We start from the raw sequence: 26,331 nt of genomic DNA on the forward strand, positions 1-26,331 counted from the left end.
TTTCCAAAGGAGAGCTTGAGGGGGATATGAGAGGTTAACAGAATTTAGCTTATTTATATCTGTTTCACTTTAGCAGATGTGTGTAAATTAATATTTTCTATTAACAAATCCTTACACCAGAGCACACAGCTTAAATTGTACAGTCTCTATTATATTTTTTCTGAAATACACTCTTTTGGAAGGGTGAAAGGTAATAGTTTCATTCACTCACACTCCATTATGGCAAGGGGCGGTGCAGAATTAGGCACTTAATGAGGTTCATTCACTAACTACTATGTCCTAGCTGGCCTGGGGAAGGCAGAGGAGTAGGAGTAAGGGCAGGGCACTGCCTACGTGGATGTAACAACAACTTAGCAGCGACAGTACAATAATCAGACATACTGGCTTGAGCTATGACTAAGTGCCCAATGAATGCTATGGGAGGTCTTGAAAAACCCAGGTAGCTGAGGGCCCTAGTAGCACTGGTAATTTCTTTGTTTATACTTTGTTGACGTTAATATTTCAAGGAAAGAGACCATGCATGTAGGTGATCACTATGTAGGTATTCAAAAACTGGGTAACAAAGGACTTCATCTCCTGGGCCTGGAATATATACAAGAAGTTTGCAAATAAAATATTAAATCTGGGACTTGCCTCTATGGGTAACAGTTATTATTTATTGAGACTTAGTCCTAAATGCTTTCTGGGCCACAGTATATCATCTGTCAGAATTAATGACCAGAACAACCCCTCAAGAAAGTACAATTATGACCCGCATTTTTGTAAATAAGGGTGACACAGACAAGGAAGAGCCAGGTTTGTCCGCAGCAAAACACTCCCTCTTAACCCGGATGCTCTAAGGCCTGTGCAGAAATGCCCCAGTTACTCTTAGACGCAGGGAATGAGACCGATTCCAAAAGTGGCAGTGAAATAAGATGACAGGAGGACACAGCACATGACTGAAGCTCCACAGAAACTATTCTTTCAGCCTCAGGACTTAGGCCTCCAGTCTTAATGTAATATAACACAGGACACCCAACATCCCCACCTTGGGTCAGGTGTTGACATCCCAATTACAACCCTGTCACATAATAGTAACACGTGATCTGTTATTTAACAAAAGAGCACTTTCACTCTGAGAAATGTAAGTGCTAAGTAAATTCAACAAGGTATCATGGTAAACCCACCAATGAATATTCTATTTTGAAACTTAAGATGGGTTAACATGAGACCAGTTAAAGTTTGCCTTCCTAAGGAAATAAACATTCGGAACACTTAAATGAGCAAATAGACATTTTTTTTTTTTTTAAATCTGGTAATTTAAAGCAGGTGAAAAAGACCTCGGCAAAATGTTTTAAGTGTTTCAAACCACTACTTCCACATTCATAGTGCAACAGTAGGTACTTAAATTCCTATAATTCAAAAGTCTATAAATCATATAATTCTATAAATCTCCCACTGCAATTAATTCTGGATGCTTCAGTACATTCTTTGCTACAGTTTCCTTACCTTATATATATAAGAAAACAGGTGTGACCTTCACAGAGGACAGTTCCAATTATGTTAGGACCAAACATCACAGTTTTAATCCATTAACTCAAGCAAGGTACTAATTACCCTTATTACACACTTGTAGTCTGACTCCTCTAATTATACATTAAAACACTGATATGCAGTATAAGTGCCTTAGTCACTTCCTAATTCCCAAGCTCAAAGAGGATCACATTTTAATGATTCCTGAATTTCTAAACAATATGAACTAAAGCAGTGCCAAGAGCTTTACCAAAAAGGAAACAGGACCCATAATACTGTTTTAGAAACCTAGAATTCCTTTGCTGCGTTTCAAAGCTGTGGCCTTAATAAACAAAGGGAAAATAATCTATTAAAATATTATTTTGAAATTAAACGTTTAACCAGGAATAATTTCCCAAAGCACAATGCAAGGAGAATAATATATAATGTTAATTGTCAAAAAACTATGTAAAATCAGAGGCCACTGTTCTAGCTATTCTTTATCTCAGGACCCTGAACAATAGGCAGAGACATCCTTCCCCAGCAAGGAACCCCCTTTCAAAAGTGAAGGAAATGTTCTCAGCATCCAACTTGGCTTCTAAAGTTTCTAACAACATGGGATTAAGCGTTATTATATAGTCAGTAAAAGCTAAACTGAAATCCCACTTCAGCTGTGCTTTTTCCCCACGGCTTTTCAGGGCGGTTACCCATCATCCCACGTGACAGGACTGAGGAATAAGCAAGATGTGAGGGTCAGGAAATCCTGTACCACACACTCTGCCAAGAAAGTGCACTGATGTTTAGCATCCCTCAGTCGGGCATCTCTGGTTCTTTCAAAGGACATCGTGAATAAAGAACCTTTCGAAATAAATGTGTTACCACGGCAATCTGAGCCACGTGTTGTGTCAGTCTCTTATTTAACCCTCACAGTGATACTGAGAGGTAAGCAATGCGATCACTGTGTCACCAGTGAGGAATCTGAGGTGCCAAGAAATGAAGTGACTCACCCAAAGTCATACTGCTTCTGAGTGGCAGAGCTAGGATTTGAACCAACAGAACCAGAGTGGTAGTGATGAGCATGGTGTGTGTGTGTGTGTGTGTGTGTGAGAGAGAGAGAGAGAGACAGCGAGAGAGAGAAGGGGGCAGCAAGACCAATCATTAGGGTGACTTTATCGGCTACCATTTATTTACCACTTATATGTCAGATCTGAAAATCAGAGCCTTGGCATTTATACCCACTATGCTACCTACACTCAGCTCAGTGCCTGAAGTATATGGTACCACACTGTAAATGCTTCTCTTATTTTGGAGGAAAGTAGGGTGTGGTTGTTTTAAGAACACAGATGTTAGCGCATAACAGGTATGGGTTCAAATCCTGGTTCTGACACTTGGATGACTTTTGCCAATTTGCTTTCTCTCTCTCAGCCTTATTTTTCCTTCTAGAAAACAGGAATACAGTTGACCTTTAGACAATGCAGGGGTGAAGGGCACGAACCCTCTGCACAGTTGAAAACCTGAGCATAACTTATAGTCGGCCCTGTGCATCCTCGGTTCCACATCTGTGGATTCAACCAACCTCGGATCACTGTATACTGTAATGCTGTAGTATTTATTGGAAAAATTGGAGTATAAGTGGACCCACGTATTTCAAACCCATGTTCAAGAGTCAACTGTAATAACTCCTACCCTAAAGGACTATTGTTGGAATCAAGTGTGAAAGTGTTTCTAAAGGGTTCAGAGAAGTACAAATGGCATATCCGTTGGCCACAGTACCCCTAAAGCCTAGCATGGGTTCCTACCCTCCGTGAAACCTCCCACCACTCCCACACATGTTCATGCTTCCTTCCTCTGAATCAGGCATTGCCTGTGGCTTTTAGATGATTACACACTGTTTTGCACTTTTCTTAGCTTTTAATTTTTTTTTTTTTTTTTTTTTTTTTGCGGTACACGGGCCTCTCACTGCTGCGGCCTCTCCCGTTGCAGAGCGCAGGCTCCGGACGCGCAGGCTCAGCGGCCATGGCTCACGGGGCCCAGCCGCTCCGCGGCATGTGGGTTCTTCCCGGACCAGGGCACGAACCCACGTCCCCCGCATCAGCAGGCGGACTCCCAACCACCGCGCCACCAGGGAAACCCCTAGCTTTTAATTTTTAAAAAAAGTTTTAGTACAACTTTTAAAGGTTACTTTCCATTTACAGTTATTACAAAATATTGGCTGTATTCCCCGTGTTGTACCATACATGCTTGGGCCTATCTTACAGCCAATAGTCTCTACTTCCTACTCCCCCTCCCCTATATGTTACCCCTCCCCTGTCTCCCCACTGGTAACCACTAGTTTGTTCTCTATATCTGTGCATCTGCTGCTTTTTTGTTATATTCACTAGTTGTATTTTTTAGATTCCACATGTGATATCACACAGTATTTGTCTTTCTCTGACTTATTTCACCAAGCATAATGCCCTCCAAGTCCAACCATGTTGCTGCAAATGGCAAAATTTCATTTTTTTGTATGGCTGAGTAGTATTTCATCGTGTGTGTGTGTGTATACACACACACACACACACACACACACACACACATCATGTCTTCTTTATCCATTCATCTGTTGATGGACACTTAGGTTGCTTCCATATCTTGGCAATTGTAAATAATGCTGCTATGAACATTGGGGTGCACGTACCTTTTTGAATTAGTGTTTTTGGTTTTTTTGGACATATACCCAGGAGTGGAATTGCTGGGTCATATGGTAGTTCTATTTTTAGTTTTTTGAAAAACCTCCATACTGTTTTCCACAGTGGCTGCACCAATTTACATTCCCACCGACAGTGTACAAGGGTTCCCTTTTCTCCACATCCTCGTCAACATTTGTTTTTTGTTTTCTTTTTGATAATAGCCATTCTGACAGGTGTGATGTGATATCCCATTGTGGTTTTAATTTGCATTTCTCTGATGGTTAGTGATGTTGAACATCTTTTCAGGTGCCTGTTGGCCATCTGCATTTCCTCTTTGGAAAAATGTCTGTTCACTTCTGCCCATTTTTAAATCAGGTTGTATGTTGTGTTGAGCTATACAAGCTGTTTTTATGTGTTGTATATTAATCCCTTATCAGTCATATCATTTGCAAACATTTTCTTCCACTCAGTAGATTGCCTTTTCGTTTTGTTGATGATTTCTTTTGTTTTGCAAAAGCTTTTACATTTAATTAGGTCCCATTTATTTTTGCTTTTATTTCCTTTATTTTAGGAGATGGATCCAAAAAAATATTGCTGTGATTTATGTCAGAGTGTTCTGCCTATGTTTTCCTCTAGGGGTTTTATACTATCCAGTATTATATTTAGGTCTTTAATCCATTTTGCATTTATTTGTGTATATGGTATTAGAGAATGTTCTAATTTGATTTTTTCATGGGTAGCTCTCCAGTTTTCCCAGCACCACTTTTCTCCATTACATATTCTTGCCTCCTTTGTCATAGAATGACTTTAGGTGCATGGGTCTATTTCTGGGGTCTCTATCCTATTCCGCTGATGTATGTGTCTGTGTGTGTGCCAGTACCATAATGCTTTGATTACTGTGGCTTTGTACAATAGTATAGTCTGAAGTCAGGGAGTGTGATGCCTCCAGCTCAGTTCTTTCTCAAAATTGCTTTGGCTATTCGGGGATCTTTTGTTTCCATTATACATTTTAAAATTATTTGTTCTAGTTCCTTGAAAAATGCCATTGGTATTTTGATAGGGATTGCATTGAATATGTTGATTGCCTTAGGAAGTATGGTCATTTTAACAATACTGATTCATCCAGTCCAACAACACGGTAAATCTCTCCATCTGTTTGTGTTGTCTTCAATTTCTTTCATCAGTGTCTTAAGGTTTTCCAAATACAGGTCTTTTGCCTCCTTAGGTAAGTTTATTCCTAGGTGTTTTTTTCTTTTTGATGCAATGGTAAATAGGATTGTTTCTTTACTTTCTTTTTCTGATAGTTCATTGTTAGTGTACAGAAATGCAACAAATTCCAGCATATTAATTTTGGATCCTGCAACTTTACTGAACTCATTGATGAACTCTAGTATTCTGGTGGCATCTTTAGGATCTTCTTTGTATAGTATCATGTCATCTGCAAACAGTGACAATTTTACTTCTTTCCAATTTGGATTCATTTTATTTCTTTTTTTGTCTTATTGCTGTGGCTAGGACTCCCAATACTGTGTTGAATAAAAGTGGCAAGAGTGGACATCCTTATCTTGTTCCTGATCTTAGAGGAAATTTTTTTAGCTTTTCATCCTTGAGTATAATGTTAGCTGTGGGTTTGTCATATATGGCCTTTATTATGTTGAGTTATGTTCCCTCTGTGCCCACTTTCTGGAGAGTTTCTATTGTAAATGGATGTTGAATTTTGTCAAAAGCTTTTTCTGTATCTGTTGAGATGAACATATGTTTTTTTATTCTTTAATTTGTTGGTGTGGTATATCACATTGATTGATTTGCAGATACTGAAAAATCCTTCCATCCCTGGGATAAATCCCACTTGATCATGGTGTATGATCCCTTTTAATGTATTGTTGGATTTGGTTTGATAGTATTTTGTTGAGGCTTTTTGCATGTATGTTCATTAGTGATACTGGCCTGTAATTTTCTTTTTTTGTGTGATATCTTTGTCTGGTTTTGGTATCGGGGTGATGCTGGCTTCAGAGAATGAGTTTGGAACTGTTCCTTCCTCTGCAATTTTTTGGAATAGCTTCAGAAGGATAGGGGTTAACTCTTCTCTAAATATTTGGTAGAATTCACCTGTGAAGCCATCTAGTCCTGGACTTTTGTTTTTTGGGAGTTTTCGAATTACTGATTCAATTTCATTGCTGGTAATTGGTCTGGTCATGTTTTCTATTTCTTCCTGCTTCAGTCTTGGGAGATTATACCTTTCTAAAAATTTGTCCATTTCTTCCAGGTTGTCTATTTTATTGGCAGATAGTTGCTTGTAGTAGTCTCCTATGACCCTCTGTATTTCTGTGGTGTCGGCTGTAACTTCTTTTTCACTTCTGATTTTATTGATTTGGGCCCTGTCCCCCTTTTTTTTTTCCTGATGAGTCTGGCTAAAGGTTTATCAAAGAACCAGCTTTTAGTTTCATTGATCTTTTCTATTGTGCTTTTAGTCTCTATTTCATTTATTTCTGCTCTGATTTTTATGATTTCTTTCCTTCTACTAACTTTAGGTTTTGTTTCTTCTTTCTTTAGTTGCTTTAGTCATAAGGTTTAGGTTGTTTGAGATTTTTCTTGTTTCCTGAGGTAAGCCTGTATTGCTGTAAACTTCCCTCTTAGAACTGCTTTTGCTGTTTCCCATAGGTTTTGGATTGTTGTGTTTTCATTTTCATTTGTCCCTAGGTATTTTTTGATTTCCTCTTTGATTTCTTCAGTGATCCATTGGTTGTTTAGTTGTTTAGCCTTGTTTAGCCTTCACAGGCTTGGGTTTTTTGCAGTTTTTTTCTTGCAGCTGATTTCTAGTCTCATAGCATGGTGGTTGGAAAAGATACTTGATATGATTTCAATTTTCTTAAATTTACTGAGGCTTGTTTTGTGGCCTAGCGTGTGATATATCCTGGAGAATGTTCCAGGTATACTTTGAAAAGAATGTGTATTTTGCTGCTTTTGGATGGAATGCTCTCTATAAACCAATTAAATCTATTTGGTCTAATGTGTCACTTAAGGTCAGTGTTTCCTTATTGATTTTCTGTCTGGATGATCTGTCCATTGATGTGAATGGGATATTAAAGTCCCCTACTATTATTGTGTTACTGTCAATTTCTCGTTTTACGTTTGTTAATATTTACCTCATATATTGAGGTGCTCCTATGTTGGGTGCATATATATTTACAATTATTATGTCATCTTCTTGGATTGATCCCTTGATCATTATATCGTGTCCTTTGTCTCTTGTAACAGTATTTTAAAGTCTTATTTTGTCTAATGTAAGTATTGCTACTCTGGCTTTCTTTTGATTTCCACTTTCATGGAATACCTTTTTCCAAACCCTCACTTTCAGTCTGTATGTGTCTCTAGATCTAAAGTGAGTCTCTTGTAGACAGCATATAAACAGGTCTTGTTTTTGTATCCATTCAGCCACTCTGTGTCTTTAGGTTGGAGCATTTAGTCCGTTTACATTTAAGGTAATTATCGATATGTATGTTCTTACTGCCATTTTGTTAACTGTTTTGGATTTGTTTTTATAGGCCCTTTTCTCCCCTTTTTTCTTCTTTTGCGCTCTTCTAATGTGATTTGATGACTATCTTTAGTGTTATGTTTGGATTCCTTTTTCCTTTTTGTGTGTATATCTGTTGTAGATTTTTGGTTTATGGTTACCATTAGGTATTTATATAGCAGTCTATATATATAAATGATTGTCTTAAGTTGCTGATCTCTTAATCTCAAATGCATTTTAACTAGCCTCTACTTGTACTCTCCTTCCCTTGTGATTACTGTTTTTGATGTCATGTTTTACATCTAATTGTTTTGTGTATCCCTTAACTGCTTATTGTGGATATAGATGATTTTACTTTTGCTTTGTAACCTCCCTACTAGCTTTGTGTGTGGATGATTTCCTACCTTTACTGCTTGTTTGCCTTTACCGGTGAGCTTTTTCATTTCATAATTTTCTTGTTTCTTGTTGTGGCTTTTTCTTTTTTGCCTAGAGAAGTTCCTCTAACATGTGTTGTAAAGCTGGTTTGGTTGTGCTGAACTCTTTTAGCTTTTGCTTGTCTGTAGAGATTTTGATTTCTCGATCAAATGTGAACAAGAACCTTGATGGGTGGAGTATTCTTGCTTGTAGGTTTTTCACTTTCATCACTTTAAATATATCATGCCACTCCCTTCTGGCCTGCAATTTCTGCTGAAAAATCAGCTGATAGCTTTATGGGAGTTCCCTTGTATGTTATTTGTTGCTTTTCCTTCACTGCTTTTAATATTCTCTCTTTATCCTTAATTTTTGTCCTTTTAATTACAATGTGTCTTGGTATGTTCCTCTTTGGGTTAATCCTGTATTGGACTCTCTGCGCTTCCTGGACTAGAGTGACTGTTTCTTTCTCCAGGTTAGCGAAGTTTTCAGCTATTATGTCTCAAATATTTTCTCAGGCCCTTTCTCCTGCTCTTATCCTTCTGGGACCCCTACAATGTAAATATTAGTGTGCTTGATGTTGTACCAGAGGGCTCTTATACTGTCCCCTTTTTTTTTTCTCTTTTCTTCTTTTGTTTAGCGTCAGTGATTTCCACTACTCTGTCTTCCAGCTCAATGATCCGTTTGCCACCTACCTCTTTGAGAGGCTCTCCGAGACCAGCAGGTAGGTCTGGCCCAGGTTCTTATCAAATTACTGCTTTTGCCCTGGGCATTGTGTATGAGATTTTGTTTGCACCGTTTAAGAGTGACATCTCTATTTTCCCCCGTCCTGTGGCGCTCCCGAAATTAAGCCCCACTGGCATTCAAAGCCAAATGCTCTGGGGGATCGTCTTCCTGGTGCAGGGCCCCCAGGCTGGTGAGCCCAATGTAGGGCTCAGAACCCTCACTCCTTTGGGAGAATCTCTGCAATATAATTATTCTCCAGGTTTTGGGTCACCCACTCAGGGGTATGTGATTTGATTATATTGCAAGTCTGTCCCTCCTACTCGTTGTGGTTCCTTCTATGTGTCTTTAGTTACAGAATGTCTTTTCTGGTAGGTTCCAGTCTTTTTCATCGATGGTTGTTCTGCAGATCGTTGTGATTTTGGTGTGGTGAGAGGAGGTGAGTTCAGGGTCTTTCTAGTCTACCATCTTAGCCCCTCCCCATTTTGCAGTTTATATTACTGCTTTGAGTTGGTTGTGTTTTTTACCCAACAAAAATGGAAGCTCCAAGAAGGCCAAAATCATGTCTACCCTTAAATATCTTCCATAATTTTTCTGCATAATGTCAAACATTCACTTATCCATTTATACATTCATTCCTTCATTAAACAAATAGTCCCTGAGTTCCTACAATGTGCCAGACATTGTGACAGGGTAGAGTAATAAGCAAAATACGCACAGCCCCTGCCTTCACGGGGCTTCTAGTAGAGTGAGAAAGCACCCAGTCCAACAACAACTATGTCATTACAAACTGCAGGCAGTGTCTTGTAGAAAAAGAACCAGGTCTTTAAGGATGTAGTTTGGATTTAGAGAGAGAGTGAAAGAGGCTTCCTGGAGGACCTGACACTACAGATGAACTTAGAAGGAGAAGTAAGAACTAGCCAGGCAAAGAATGAGGGAAGAAACTTCTAGACAGAGGGCAGAGTCTGTGTTAGTGTGGGAAAACACTCTGTGCACTGGTGCATGTGACAGCCATGCGTATGAGTGGGAGATGATGAGAGATGAGGCTGGAGAAGCCAGGGGGAGCCAGATCACACAGGACACGTTGAAGAGATTAGACTATATCCAAAGTGCAGTGGGAAGCTTTTGAATAGAAGACTGACAAGCAGTAGGTGTGCAATAAATACTATGTTAATTAAATTGCCAGGATCCATCCTGAGTATTATGTAAGTGGGGGGAAAAAGCCAAGTACTTAGGAAGTAAAACTAGTGCACTCTCAGAGTTCATTCTTCTTTCCACTGCTTGCCACAGAGCTTATGATACTTATTTTCCCATGAAAAGGCAACAAGGTCAATAAGACTCTGGACTCAAAGCGAAAACCCAGTGCTGACCTTAGGTACAATTTTATGAATTAGTTAAAATCTATAAAATCCCCATCCTAATCAGATCCTCCTATAACATAAATGGCAAACTAAATTAAATGGTCCATAGTTCAGATGCTGTGGTTTTTGACATTTCTACTAAGAAATGGAGCTATTTTGGATAGTATGGTTCTCTTCTCCTTACCTGCTTCATAGGACGGAGGGAACCAATTGTTTTCCATCCACTGAATGCTGTCCAATTCGGGATCTCATTAGGCTTGAGTAGGATTTGTCTTCCTAAGAAATTGGATCCTTCATAAGCTATCCACCTATACGAGAACAGGAAAGAAAAAAAAATGGGATGCTTAAAACAGAAAGCAATCTCTTAACAAAAATACCTCTTACTATACCATATAGGGTTCCTTCTTTAAAACCTCCAGGTTTGTACACTGTTTTTAAGAAAAAACATTGTGTAATTGTATATTTTAATGGAAAAAGCAGGGAGGACTAGGAGAAAGCCCACTGGACTGTGGCTTTGAGAAGATTTAGATTCATCAGGAATCTGGTTTTCTTACTTCCAAAACAAGGTTCCCTCCAGCTTTAGACTTCTTCGTTCCTTTGATAATACCAAGTTTTTTTCCTAACATTTTAACATTCAGAGATAGATCATAATTCCTCCCTAATTACCCAGTTAAAAACCACCTGTTTCCTCTCCACTTTTAGGCTCACTGTCCCACGTCCTTCACAGCCTCTCTGGACAGCTCTGGTGACCTCTGCAGACACACCTCCTTCCACAACAACTCCTAGCAAGGGCTACTTAAAATTATCCACAGAAATCTGGTCTGAACTCTTACTTCAAGGTCTAACTCCTTTGCAAATACTTCTCAGGACCCCAGGGGCCTTCAAATCGGGCCAAGTTAAAGTGTGCAGGGCCTCAAGGTGAGCGTCTGGAGCCTGGAGACTCATCCAGTGGCACACAGTCATGCCCATTCCTTTCCGGATTGGCCTCGGCTGCTTCAGCACCACAATGGCAGGTTGAATGCTTGTGACAGAGGCAGGATAGCCAACAAACTGAAAAGACCACCTGGCCCCTACTGAAAAGGTTTGCTGAGACCTGCTTGATGTGGCTATCAAGCTAAGGAGAATAAGCTGGGACTGCCAAGAGGATCTGAAATTCTCAGCAGGACTCCAGGTCATGGCATATGGTGCTTTCAGAAAGTAGGCATGAAGATGAGGTGGCTGCCTTGCTTGGTTCAGACGAAGCCTCCTGCTCTCACAGCCAAGATCAGGCTTGGCCAAATTATGAATGGATGAACAAGGCATATGACCTTCCCTCCACCCCTTCTTGCCAACACAATCTAAACCATCAGGTTGGTGCAGAGTCAGGACAGCATGACCATGGAGAGGCTAAGCTACCTCTCCAGCTTTGCAGATTCTTTTTAGACAGGCAGGGATGTCTCAGTTATAAAACCTAGGCAAGGTTTCAATAAACTATACCTCATTATATATTAATCTAATGAATTTCACAGTTGAAAAGCATTAACTTGGCCCCCATTAGCACCACAGATCAGAGATGTGGCATAATACAGGGATTAAACAGAACAAAACTTGTCACTGAGGGCAGCTGGCTGTGCACTAAGTGGTATTCTGGAAGCCACCTGTAGCCTAGGAAAACCTTCAGACAGCCTTCACTAGCCCTTACTTCATGTACCAATTCTCTTTTAGAGAATCCAGAACAGTGAGAGGAGGTACATAATAAACTAAAGAGAAGCAATAAGAATGTTAAGGTAAAATGGCACCAGTTTTCTACAAAAGAGTGAAATAAGCTCGTGAGAAATTTCCAGAAGTGAGTCAATAACTATCAGTTCCACTTAGAAATGTAAAGAAAAGAAATGTATAAAAAAGATGTGAGGGACTTCCCTGGTGGTGCAGTGGTTAAGAATCCACCTGCCAATGCAGGGGACACGGGTTCGATCCCTGGGTCCAGGAAGATCCCACAACTACTGAGCCTGCACGTCGAGAGCCCATGCTCCGCAACAAGAGAAGCTACCTCGATGAGAAGCACGTGCACCGCAAGGAAGAGTGGCCCCCGCTCGCCACAACTAGAAAAAGTCCGCACGCAACAATGAAGACCCAACGCAGTCAAAAATAAATAAATAAAATAAATAAATGTAGTATTAAAAAAATGCTGTGAAAGTCCTATATCACAGGGATGTAGAATTCAGTTCAGAGTTAGTTAAGTGGTAAATGATATACTGGAATATAATATAGGGATTCTTATGCTTAGACAGAGTAAATCAATTTATGTTTAATAAACATCAAACCCTGTGAAATGCTTTGCAGAAGAAAGTTTAAACTGCCGTACACGTGAATGATACAGAAACCACTTATTATAATAGTTAACTCAGTTTTCAAATCAACTTATAGTCTCAGCTTTGTCTTTCATTATCCCCAGATAGTTTAACAAGGAGAGTTGATTATCACACAATTTCAAAGTCATAAGACATAAAAATAGGCATCTTTATATTCATCATTGAGAGCAATGTGTGTTCTTTCAGATGACTTTTGGTACCTAAACACCAAAGGTACAGGAGGGGCAGGCTGACAGCCACTCTCAGAAATGGCCTGAGATGTAGATTTTCTAGAACGCATTAGAGCTTCAACTTCAGGACCCCTCCCCTGCAGGCCACTTGCCATTTCTGTTCTGAATAAATTTGCAAGTTCATACCTAATTTATGTACCCATCATTTTTCATTTAGTTTCTTAGAGTCATCTCCCTAGATTGTAAAAGTGCAGGCCCCGCAAGACCTGGCTCCACCCTGACTGACATCCTGAATGAACAGCAACGCTGGTAGGTGGGCTGGGCCAGCCAGGACATCCAGCCTGAAAATAACTGCCTTGGAGCAAACAGCTCTAGAATAAACAAGATGTCAAATCAAAATATAAAAAAAACCCTATTAGTTTTAGTCACTTGTCATAAGCAGGCAATGGTCTCAACCAGTCAAAGTTGCTGGTTTAATTAGGTTTCTTCTGAAAGGAAAGTGGGCGCAAATTGTTAGGGTCATCTGGTCCACCTTCTCTAGGACACATGTTCTGAACACATGGCAGCCCTTCTCTCCCAGCAGGCTCTTCTCCCAGACCACTGCCTGCTACTTCATACTGGACACAGTCCACTGTCTTCTCTTATTTGAGAGAAACTACTATTATTACATGGAGAGAGAAGAGAAGGAGTAAGAGTACCATCAGACCAAGTAACAGCAGCAGTGGGGGAGTAAAAAGCAACTGTGCAACTCTGTCCTACAAGAGTGACTGAAGCAGGCCAAGCCCTTGTCCCATACTTACAGTCCACTCTTTACCCACACGGACTGGGTGTAGAAGTGCAGGTCCTTGTTCAGAACAGAGTTCACAGCCTCTTCTAGATGTAACTCTCTCCCCTCGCAATGTTCCAGAGCAAAAAGGCTAATGGAGGGTTCTTCAAAAACCTAACAGCACAGAAAAGAGAAAACATCACCATACACAGTGGCCACACCTCAGTGACATCCCAGTTAGAACGCAGGGTACCCTGGATCCACTGTTGCATATGCAGTTTACTGCTCTACCCTCTGATGGCCTTATAGTCAAAGCTGCAGTGGTGAGACTAGATTCCATAAATAAGTTTTATTCAATTTTTTTGTAAATTAAAATTGAAGCTTTAAAAAAGGAGTCTTGCTGTCATAATAAAAATGGAGACCTGGTTCCAATCACATATTAAGGTCTGGTTGTGCTGTAATACTGCATTTTTGGTCCAGCCAATGCTGGCCATAGAATAAACATAGAATGGAACAGCACTCTCATTTCCCAGGAGGTCACAGCAGCAGTCACTGAGAATACAAGACTTCTTGGCTCTAGGCTCTTAAGTATTCCCCCAACCATCATGTCAGACAAGAATAGAATCAACTTTGCTCTTTCTCATTCATTGGTATATACAAGACACCATGGTAGGCAACTTTTGGGGGATGAGAAATCAAAACAAGTCACCATCCTTATGTTTGGGGCATTACTAACTAGAAGCTAAACTAGGAGAATTGCACAGATATTGGAATGTAATCCAGGGCATAGAAGGATATGCCCTATGAAAGTACCCAGTGGAAGCCCAGACTCTTTTTAGCAGAAGGGTGCAGGAATCAAGGAAGCTTCACAGACATGGTGGTGTAGGAGCTCAGCCTCAAAAGATGCCATGGATCTGGAGAGGCCTATGGAGAATAAAGGGAAGGCACTCTGTGCAAAGAAGGGAGACAGAAAGGCACGGGCCATGTTAGGGAAACAGCAGGCAGACCTATGTAGCTAGAACACAGAGTCCAACAAGAAACAGTGCCCAGTGCTCTGGCTGTTTGCTACTGTGTATTGAGTTGCCTGCTTCTCCTTTACACTGACAGGGCAGAGACAGATTTATTGCCAACAGGGAGTCCTTGAAGGCTTTTGGGCAGAGGAGTAGGAAGGGGCTGAACTATGTGTAAGTTGGTACATGAGAAGCAGAGCCCTGGGGACAGGGACTGTGGACGTTCAGAGAACAGTAAACAAACAGTCCAACACCAGCTCTCACAAGTGGCCTGCAGATATACTTGCAGAAGAGCAAAATGACTGATCAAAGTGTTATTCCTGGCAGCGGTGTTTGGAATGGCAAAGGACGGAGAATGACTTAAATGTCCATCAAGTGGGCACGGGTTAAGTGAATTGTGGAGGAGTTCTATACAGCCGTACAAAAGAATGAGATTGTTACGAAAGATCTCTAAGATATGTTCTTTAGTGGCAAAGACAAAGTTAAGAGTAGCGTAGAAGAGCATATTTCTTATGCTGCCATTTGTGTAGAGAAGGGAAAATTTATGCACACACACACGTATATAACGTGTGCTTTATACACATTAACATTTTCCTTAAAAAATCAATATAAAGCTACTCCATGGCGAATGTGTCTGTCAGGAAACTAGGATCTGAGAAGATAAAAGGCCCAAGTGGGAGCGAAGTTTTTCACTGCATGCCTTTTGGTTCCTTTGGGATTTTTGAACCATGGAAATATTTATTCAAAAATTTGAATTGGTAATTATTATGCCTATGTTTGCATGTAAATGTGTTTGCATATATTTTTCTTTCAATGGACTTCAGAAAACTTATCTGGCAACAACATGAGTGAAGAAAAGAAAGAATGCAAGTATCAGTACAGGGGAAGAATCCTCCAGGCCAAAGAAGAAGAGTCAGACCTGAAACAGGAGGTGGTGGTGGTGGGGGGGCGTTGGAAGGTTAGGATTGGTGAATAAGGGAGGGCCAGAAAAACTATCGCAGTGATGAGAGAGACCAAGTAAGACAAACAGATGGAATGAGAAAGTGAGAAAAAACACGTGCGAGAGTGTGGCTGGGGGCACGGCGGTACACAGTCGACCCGTGAACAACAAGGGTTTGAACTGCACGGATCCAATTGTACAGGGATTTTTTTCAATAAATACGTACTACACAGTCTGAGGTTGGTTGAATGCTTGGATGTGGAACCACGGAAGTGGAGGGCCACCAGTAAAGGCACACGCCGATTTTCAACTGTGCGGGGGGTCGGCACCCCTAACCCCCATGTTGTTCAAGAGTCAACACTAATTATAAGAAAATCTGGAGAGGAAATATGCCCCACAGCTAAGAACTTATATTGAGAACTGGAGGTTTGAAGGTTGAGATAGAGGCAGGATAATCCTAACAGAAATGTCCAATGAACACTGGACCTTCTGATCTGGAGTTCAGGAAGAAGATCGAATGTAGGGATGATAATCTGGGAACTCTCAGAATCTGGGTAATAACTGGAGCCAGTTATGGGTAAGAAAACGGAAATGACAGGAGGACAGAAGTGCGCTGACAAACGAAGGCGGTGGTGATGAAAGGCAGGCCTGTGGAGGTGACTGAAGAACGAACTAGGAGAGAGGAGACAAAGGAGGACATATCACAGAAGTAAAGGTGAAAGAAAATTATAAGCAAGAGTTGGCCACAGTATCAAATACTTTTGCAATGTCGAGGAAGAGGGTGACTGCGATGAGGCTGATTGGGCTTGGCGATCAGGGGGCAGCTGGTAACCAATGAGAGAGCTCACTGAGCCACATGCAGGAGATGAGGCGCAGAATCTAGGCTGCAAGGGCTGATGAATAAGCAGGAAGAGACTGTAGACAGGGCATACAGGCTATTTTTTAGAGAAGTTTGGTAAAGAGGAGGGAAATCGGCGGCTGGTCCACGTGGCAGGCACGGTGGAAGGTGGCAGCATAACGGGAAGAATCTGGATGACGCAAGACAAGAGGGGTGGTTCTAGGGAAGAAGGCGGAGGTCCAATCCACTGTCCCATCAGTGCAGACCCCTGACTGGAATCAGTCCATGAGGAAAAGGATCGCTTTGAAAAGGATGAAATATCCTTCCTCTGAAATACAAGGAAAGATAGAGAAAGGATGCCAAGAAATTTCCAGGTTTCTAAAATAGGTAAAACATGTTGTAATTTTCTCTTTATGTTATGTGGCAAAGGTTGCCTGTGAATCACGGAAGGTGTGAAGCACTGTCCAACGGAACTTTCTGCAGTGATAGCAATATTGTATATCTGTATCTTCAGTATGGTAGCTACTAGCCATACATGGCCATTGAGCATTTGAAATGTGGCTCGTGTGACCAAAGTGAATTTGTTTTAATTTTAATTAAAAGAACTACATGGTGGGCTTCCCTGGTGGCGCAGTGGTTGAGAGTCCGCCTGCCGATGCAGGGGACACGGGTTTGTGCCCCGGTCCGGGAAGAACCCACATGCCGCGGAGCGGCTGGGCCTGTGAGCCATGGCCGCTGAGCCTGCGCGTCAGGAGGCTGTGCTCCGCAGCGGGAGAGGCCACAGCAGTGAGAGGCCCGCGTACCGCAAAAAAAAAAAAAAAAAAACAACCTACATGTGGCTAGTGCTATAGTATCAGATAGTGCAGATTGAGGGGTTAGAGGATGCTGGAAAAGAAGGTAAGCGTCACTGTGTGCAGTGAGACAGTAGCTAAGCATAAAAGAACTGCCCGGGAGCACTGATTTTCCTTCAGTAAACAACATAAACTGGGTCAGGAATGGAAATTCATCTCAAGTCACTGAGTTCCTGAGTGACTGCAGACAAGATCAGGCTTCTCTTCCGCTCTCTGCAAAATAAAAATTGGAAGCATCCCAACAATTTATAGAAGAAATGTCCTTATAGGAGGGTCCAGAACAGCGGTAGTTTAGAAATGCAGCCGATAGCAGGCTCTAAATTACCCACTAAAACTGGTGACCGAAAATTAGTGGACAGTCAAAATCCACAGATAAGCCCCTGACTTCATTGCTGGACTTTTCCCAACATTCTCACCCTTAAGCTAATGAAAAAGCATTTCAGCTCACCTCCACTTGCTGAGTTACTAATTAGTGAGGAAGGGCAGACAGGCAAGGAGCCTGGACTGGGCTCAGGATCAACCATCAGCAACACCCTCCTCAATAAAGAGTTTGCTGTGGTAAGAGCGGCACTTACATTACAGGCACTTACCTCTGACATGAGGTAACTGTTTTATATTCCACAGGGAAAAATTAAAATCTTATGTGAGCATATAACTTAAATGCTAAGTGATATTCTAACAGGTCCTGTGTACATTTTTCATCTTCCTTTTGTGGAATGTCCACAAAGGCGTTTTTTATTTTATTTTTTTAAAGGCATTTTTTAAAAAGACTACCATTATCACTCAAATTGCATCAAATTCACTCCCCGTTTCAAAGACAATCTAGCAATTCTATACCTAGAAATTTATCTTATGATAACAATGCAAAATCTGATGGAGGGGATCTCAAAAATTGTTTTAAAAATGATCATGCAGGGGCTTCCCTGGTGGCGCAGTGGTTGAGAGTCCGCCTGCCGATGCAGGGGACGTGGGTTCGTGCCCCGGTCCGGTAGGATCCCCCATGCCGCGGAGCGGCTGGGCCTGTGAGCCATGGTCGCTGAGCCTGCGCGTCCGGAGCCTGTGCTCCGCAACGGGAGAGGCCACAACGGTGAGAGGCCCGTGTACCGCAAAAAAAAAAAAAAAAAAAAAAAAAAAGATCATGCAGCAAGATTGAGAAAAAAATTGCAGAAAATGACTGAAGATATTTTTACGAGTTTACATAAATCAGTAAGGATCCTCTAAGAGACCCAGTACATAAATGGGCAAAGAACACAAACCAACAGCATTAACCAAGGAGGAAACATGACTAACAGGCATGGACAAACCTCCCTCCCTTCCATTAACAACAACGAGATATCATCATGTGGTCCCATCTATCAAACTTTTCATTTGCGAACATCTATTGTTTCTAAGCTTAAAGTCATTCCCTCTTTAGAGGTTTGAGATATATATTTAACTTGACTTTTCTCTATTTAAATTATTTTTACTTAAATGGTCTTAATTTATAAATACACAGTTGATCCTTGAACAACATGGGTTTGAACTGTGCAGATCCACCTGAACGTGGATTTTTTTCCAATAAATTTAGTATCTGTATTTTCATTTTACAGTTCTTTAAATTAACTAGGTGTTGGGGGAAGTTTGTGTTCATTAGAGATCACAATATATGGAATCAAAAGAACTGGGTTCGAGTCCTGATTCTATCCAAATTGTTTCACCTTCCTGCCCTTGGGTGAGATATTTATCAATTCCTTTGTCTTGAGCCAGAAATAGCAGTACGTAGATTTTCCACTGACTATAGGGGGTGGAGATGGGGAGGTTAGCACCCCTAAACCCCTGTGTTGTTCAATGGTCAACTGTACTTAAATTCATAATCTGAACTTTCCAAGGACAACAGAAGCCACCAGAATTTAATTACAATTTGAGCTCTACAAATCTCTTGGCCTCAGTCCATGCTAACTTAGAAGACAGCCAACCATTTGGGGCCAAAGGCTCTTCTTAGGAACAGGACATTCCTGCCGTGTAAAGTCTAAGTCATGCAAAGAGGATACAGCCTCTAAAAGGAGGCTGTGGTTAAGAAAGGAAAAGAATACTTAAACTGTATAAATGAAAAGAAAACATCACTCCATCAACTAAAATAATATTTTAAATGACAATAATAGTAAGAACTAATATACATGACACTTAATATGTGCTGGGCATCATATATATATACACACACACACACAAACTATATAGAAGGGATTGTGAATGGATGGATATATATATATGTATATATACATGTGTGTATATATACATATATATATATCCCCAATTTTTTTAACCTAATTCATTTGGCAACAAAATCTGATCTGAATAAGTAGAAAACTATTTATAATATTTATCCAGCTTGTGTAGCCATGATTATATTTTGCTACAGCAACAGAAATGTGTTTAATTATGGGGTGTTGCCCAGAACCTTTCTGGGGTTATTGTCTTATATGCTATCTATGAACCATATTACTGTTTAAAACATGAAAAATTCCAAATCCCAAAATACATTCATGTTAGGAATTGTAGAACTGTATTCACTCCTTTAATCCATGCAGCTTTCCTTTGACATAGGTACCATTATTATCCCCACTTTACAGATGAAGAATGAAGGCACAGGTCACATACAGTAAATAAAAGAGCTGGCATTTGAAACTAGACAGAATGGCCTCAGAGGCTGTGTTCTTAGCCCCTCCACTACAGTTCTAAAATGTTCTAAGTAATTTTATCATGTAGAATATTTTTGATTGGCATGTGTGACATTATCTGAAGCAGTTGACTTCATCTTGCTCATCTGGGTAATATCTATGACCCCATTCTTACCTATCCCATCAACTTAGCAAGTGCGTCCACCATCTAAATTTGAAGCTCTGAGACCTGGGTACAGGTACTCTGCTAGAAGGATTACATTTACATCAACACATCTTCAATATATATTGGATAAAATGTTTAAATCTAACTACTATTTTTTGACATTTCTTAAAACTATACAGACTTGAATATGAGCTTGAATAGTATTTAACAATGGGGGTGAATTAGTTTCCCTAATCATCAGTTGCATGAGTCTGCAAGATGGTAAAGAGAATATATGTACTTTATACATTTTTTTCATTATTTTTTTATCCATATAGCAAGTCTTGGAGGTGGAACGACGTCTGTCAAATGGTCTTTTCCTAATTTTAAAGACGAAGCAAATATTGAATTATATTGGTTAGCTCAGTGTCAACATGAGACCAAGACTTCAATCTTTCACTCCAGGGAGTACATAAACTATAACTTGAAAGCACATAGTCAAAAGATTTTTGAAATGGAAATATGTTGGGGTCCTAGAAGCACAGTTTGTGTAATCACACAGAATATCTCTAGTTAGAGTCTGTGTTAGACTAAAAGGGGGGAGTTGGCGGGGGTGGGAGAGAGACCTCTGACAAAAACATAATGAAAGGGAACATCTCATTCAAAGACCACATTTATTGGAGAAAAAGAGGCCATTCTGGAAGTGAGAACAGAGGTGAAAATTACTTGGACAGTTTATTGACTATTAATACTAAAAACAAAGCATCTGATAAAGTTTTGCCTTACTTCTCATTGCTTAGAAGAAAGAAGAAATTATTCAATTTAGCAAACATTTCTGAATTTTTCTTTCATGCCAGGTAATTTGCCAAGTGCCTGGGATACTTAAACAAGTTCAAATGAGATGGAAGGAAGCTCTTGAGCTCTGATCTCTAACAGGAAGTGTCCAAAACTTCCTTTCATGGTATACACCAAAGCCCTTCACGTTCTGATCTCCAAAGGGCTTTGCGGCCTCATCTGTCAGAGTAACAAAGTTAGCTATCATCTCTACTGCTTTTCAGCACTTTACATCCTTATCTGCCTTAACCAGATCTTCACTCTTCCAGGTATTTCCAGTTGCCAAGTCCAGGGGAAATCTTTTGTCCCATATCATCTGTCTCTGACATTTCCACCTTCCACTTTTTCCTGGCTCTTTCCCTTTGGGCAATAAACATGCTCATTTATTTACATACAAAAAACCAAAAAAACAAAAAACCATACAGACCTGTACATTAGCACTGTATGGTTCTTTGAGTTTCAAATCACTGCTTGTATGGAAAAGGTGTTGATATTACCTTAGGATTATGTTAGTTGGTTAGACTCTAAATATAACATGTTATTTTATTTTAAAAATATCTAGCAAACAGCCACTAAGAACAGCCATATCTGTACAACCCAACAATATCACTTCACCCTAATCTTTGCCAAGTGAACCATGGCTAAAAAACTAAGAACAACTAGACTGAATTCAAGGAAAGTAACCATAATGTGCACCTCAAATACCATTCTAATCCAGAGAAATACCAAACAGTGTGCTGGCAAAAACGTATCTGCAGTGATGAAAATTTAATAGAAGGCTCATAAATCTCTAATGAGACTCTAATCCGGAATCTTCTAAGTTTGGCCCATTTAAAACAAAATCACATAAATACTTGCAGTCTTATCAAATCTTGATGTTGCACAACAAATATTAATTCTTGTCCATAAGCTATTATAATATTATTGAGTGTTTTCATGTGCTAAAGGCTTCACATGCACTAGCTCATGTAATCCTCATTTTATTCGATGAGAAAGTTGAGGCATAGAGTGATCAGAAACATGCCCAGGGTCACTCAGCTAACAAGCAATGGTCTGTCAGACTCTCAAACCAAACTCTTCTCCAGTGAACTATAATGCCCCTCATAAAAGCCTCTTTCACTTGGCTTAGAAAATCAGTTTCATCACAGGCCTACCTTTCTAACTGGTCTTCTTCCTTTAAAAAAAAAAGTTATAATACATTTCAAAAAGAATAAATAATATCTAGACGATCATGTATCCAGCACCCAGAAGTAATACATTTGAATTTTACTATATTTATATCAAATTGTATAAACAAGTAAAAACATAACATGTACAGATGAATTTTAACTTTCCCCCCTCCCTAGAAGTAACCACTATGCTGAAGTTGTGAATCTTTATACATCTTTTGTTTTTAAATTTCACAGAAATATATCTTACTGTAACATCCTTAGTAACACATGAATCTCACTTAATATATTTCTTTTATGATTGTGCTATACCATAGTTTGTTTCATCCATCAATGCTGCAACAAACATCCTTATTTTTCCCTCATAGCAACTGATACTCCTTCCACTAGCTTTGTACGAATAATCCCACTTCTCTGCCACTAAACTAAACTTTGGTGTTGTCAGATCTTCCAGTGTTTGTATCTAAAGTAAGGTAATGCTACCTAATTACTAGTTTATTGATAATTTGCATTTACTGGATCACTAGTGAGGTTTAACATCCTTTGTATGTTCTTAGCCATTTTCTCAAATTTATGAACTGGCTATTCATAGTCTCTGCTGATTTTTAGAATAGGTTTTTCTTTTTCTTTTTTTCCAATTGATTTGAAAGAGTTCTTTTTATATTCTATACATTAAACCTTTGTAGCTTATAAGGGCTGAAAATATATTCTCCAGTCTGTGGCTTGCTGTGATAGGCTCAATAATTAATGTTCCCCCACCACCATCCAAAAAGAGGTCTACATCCTAATCCTGGAACCTATGAATATGTTAGCTGATATAGTGGAAGGGACTTTGCAAATGTGATTAAGAGTTAAGAATCTAGAGATGGGGATATTTGGCTGGATTATCCAGATAGACCTAATATAATCACATAGGTCCTTATAAGAGGGTCAGAGACAGAGGATAGAGAACAGAAGTTGAAGTGATAAACTTTGAAGATGGAAGAGGGCCATGAGCCAAGGAATGCTGGGGACCTCTAGAAGCTGGAAAAGTTAAAGAATCAGATTCGCCCCTAGTGTCTCCCAGAAGGTATGCAGTCTTGCCAACCCCGTAATTTTACCCCAGTAAGACCTATTTTAGACTTCTGACCTCCAGAACTGTAAGATCATTTCTGTTGTTTTCAGCACTAAATTTGTGGTAACTTATTACAGCAGCAACAGGAAACTGATACACTTGCCTTTTACTACTGACTTGTATGTTTTGCGTTTAAATCCATCCTACTCCAATAACATTAGCATAGTTTTCCATATTTTCTTCTGTTTTTTTCTTCCAGTTTTATTGACACATAATTGACACACAGCCCTGTACAGGTTTAAGGTGTACAGCACAATGATCTGACCTACATACATTGTGAAATGAGGACCACAGTAAATTTAGTGAGCACTCGTCATCTCATATAGATACAAAATGGAATTGGAAAAAATTGTTTTTCCTTGTGATGAGAACTCTTAGGATTTACTTTCTTAACACCTTTCATATATAACATATAGCAGTGTTAATTCTATTTATCATATTACAAGTTACATCTTTAAATTTTTTTTTTTTTTAAAGGGCTTCAAATGCTTGGCTTTTTAAAAATTAATTAATTAATTAATTAATTAATTTAATTTTGGCTGTGTTGGGTCTTCGTTTCTGTGCGAGGGCTTTCTCTAGTTGTGGCGAGTGGGGGCCACTCTTCATCGCGGTGCGTGGGCCTCTCACTATCGCGGCCTCTCTTGTGGAGCACAGGCTCCAAACGCGCAGGCTCAGTAGTTGTGGCTCACGGGCCTAGTTGCACCGTGGCATGTGGGATCTTCCCAGACCAGGGCTCGAACCCGTGTCCCCTGCATTAGCAGGCAGATTCTCAACCACTGCACCACCAGGGAAGCCCCAAATTACATCTTTAGTATTTATTTATCTTATAACTAGAAGTCTGCATCTTTTGACTAACTGCCATCCAATTCCCCCTCCGCCACACCCCACCCCCTGTTAACCACAAATCTAACCTCTTTTTCTTTTTTTTTTTTTCACCTCTTTTTCTATGAGTTTGTTTGTCTGTTTGTTTTTGAAGTATAATTGACCTACAACACCATGTTAGTTCCTGGTGCACAATATAGTGGTTCAATATTTCTATACATTTCAAAACAATCACCGTGAAGTCGAGTTGTCATCTGTCACTTTACAAAGATATTACATAATTACTAACTATATGCCCAGCACTGTACATTTCCTTCAGGTTTGTTTTTCACATTTAGGTTGCCATTAATCCATCTGGAGTTTATTTTTGGTGTTTGGAATAAAGCAAGATTCAAATGGTATCTTTTTCCATGTAAAGGGCCAACCATCTTTCATAATAGCCCCACTGAAATGCTATTTCTGTCACCTTCCAAATTCCATTATTCATGTAGGTCAGTTTCTATGCTCTCCTATCCCATTCTTCTATTGGTCTCTCCTTGCACCAATACTCACTACCTTAATTATTACTGATGAATAATGCAATATCTATATTTGGTAGGACAAGTGATCCTGCCTATTGTTCTTAAAAATAATCTTGGCTATTTTGAACCCCTATCTTTGCCAAATTAATTTTAGAAGGAGCTCGTCATGTTTTACCACCACCCCTGCAAAAGACAAAAGATTCTGTAAGCATTCTGCCTGAAATTTTATTAATTTGGGGAAGACCAAAATATTTACAATATTGAGTCTTTTCTTCTATAAAATCTCTCTCCATCTTTTATGTCCTTCAAGAAAGTTTTTACAATTCTCCTCATAAAGAACTTACTTGCATTATGTTAGATTTATTTCTAAGTATCCTATATTTTAATTGCTATTTATCTTGTAATTGGCAACTTTTAAAGATTTCATATTAATCCTAACAACTTGTCTGTGGATATTCTTGACAATTTTGTTTCTTCCTTTATACCTGTTTTGGTTTTAATCTTATTAAAGTGCCTAGGACTCCAAAATAATGTTGAATAGAAGTGGTGATAGTAGAGACCATTGTCTTCTGCCTGAATTTAAAAGGAAATGCTTCAGATATTTCACTTGGAAGTATGCTGTTTACTGTAGGTTTTTGTTGGCCTTCATGTTCAAAATGTACACAGTAGTTACTGCTATTAACTATATGTGAGTTCATCTGAAAATTTAAAAGTAACCAAACTCCTCTACACTTTATAAAGTCATTGCTTCCTTTCATCTGTGGCTGGATTTACAGTCATCTTCTATTTATAGCTGTACCCCTCCCTTATTCATTACTCTTGCACAGAATGAATTATTGTCTCGCCAATTCTTATTCTACCTTTTAAGATCATTTATGTCATCACAGTCATAAATTTCATTTGAACTTTTTCTACAACCTCTTGTTACGATGTTTCTTTTGCTTTGCCTGCTTAGCTACCAGGATTGGATTATACTTCAAAGGAGGCCAACTTCCATGCCAAGCCACCATGGAGATACTAAAGAAGTAATGGGAAGACTGCTGCTCCCATGGAAATGCAACAAAAGCAGGTTACCCCACACGCTACTAGACCAATGCTTAAAAACCATTTTACTTAATGTTCCCCACCCACCTCTAGCCCCTCACCGTTCTGGGGACTGTTATTTGGCATAACCTTATTGAAAGTTAACATACCATCTTATTCCCTCAGACCATGTGAGGCCTAAGACTGGACACATTGCTTTTCATGTCCAATTAGAAATATGCCCAGGATACTTATTCTGTTGAAGTGGAGACTGTCAAAGATATAAAAATACCTGTTCTAACAGTTTTTTTTACAGATGAGTTAACTGAGGTCAAAATAAATTAGGTGATTTGTACAAGGTCACACTAGTGAAAAGCAGAACTGTAAACTATGCTCACAGCTCCTTTCACTGTAAAATGACTGCAAATTACGCATCCATGGACCTCTAGAATGTAACATATGTCTGCACAGATAGAAATCAGCCTGGAGCAAACTGTCATTTGCAAGACATACTGATCTTGTATGAAGGTGAAGTGTTAGGATTCCTCAATATTACACCATTATGACACTTTAGCACTAAAAGTCAGAGCATGCCTGGGAATGCCACCTACAAGCAAAACTCTCATAATTCTGCAGTTTTAACTAATAAAAGCAAAAATAAAAAATTTAGCTCATATATATGTAAAGTTAACTCAACTAGACGTAACATTTCCCACAATGAATTCAGAATCATACTGGATTGTGGCATAGGCAGTAGTATTAACCAATCTATAGAAAATGGCATATCAATTCCTAAGTAGGAACACAGTAGGGGGACAGGACTGTGAAAGTAATCAGAGAAGCAGGATAGATACAGTGTGTCTAGAATATTCCAAGGAAAGGAGACACAGAATCTGGAGAATGCAAACAACTGGGGAGATGGGGTGGTGGAGTCTCTTTTGTGGGGAATAT

General features: G+C 39.6%; 1 protein-coding gene across 1 annotated transcript in view; it reads right to left on the reverse strand.

Moving 5' to 3' along the window:
* CRYBG3 (crystallin beta-gamma domain containing 3) overlaps positions 1-26,331 on the reverse strand; it is a 114,402-nt gene that overhangs the window by 3,888 nt on the left and 84,183 nt on the right. Inside the window, exons 18-19 of the mRNA XM_079704941.1 lie at positions 13,491-13,630; positions 10,354-10,477 (exon numbers count right to left, since the gene is read on the reverse strand). Coding sequence (XP_079561067.1) covers positions 10,354-10,477; positions 13,491-13,630 — 264 coding nt within the window. The remainder of the gene's footprint in view (positions 1-10,353; positions 10,478-13,490; positions 13,631-26,331) is intronic.

This window comes from Hyperoodon ampullatus, assembly GCF_949752795.1.
Source record: "Hyperoodon ampullatus genome assembly, chromosome: 5".
NCBI classification, from domain to species: Eukaryota; Metazoa; Chordata; class Mammalia; order Artiodactyla; family Ziphiidae; genus Hyperoodon; species Hyperoodon ampullatus.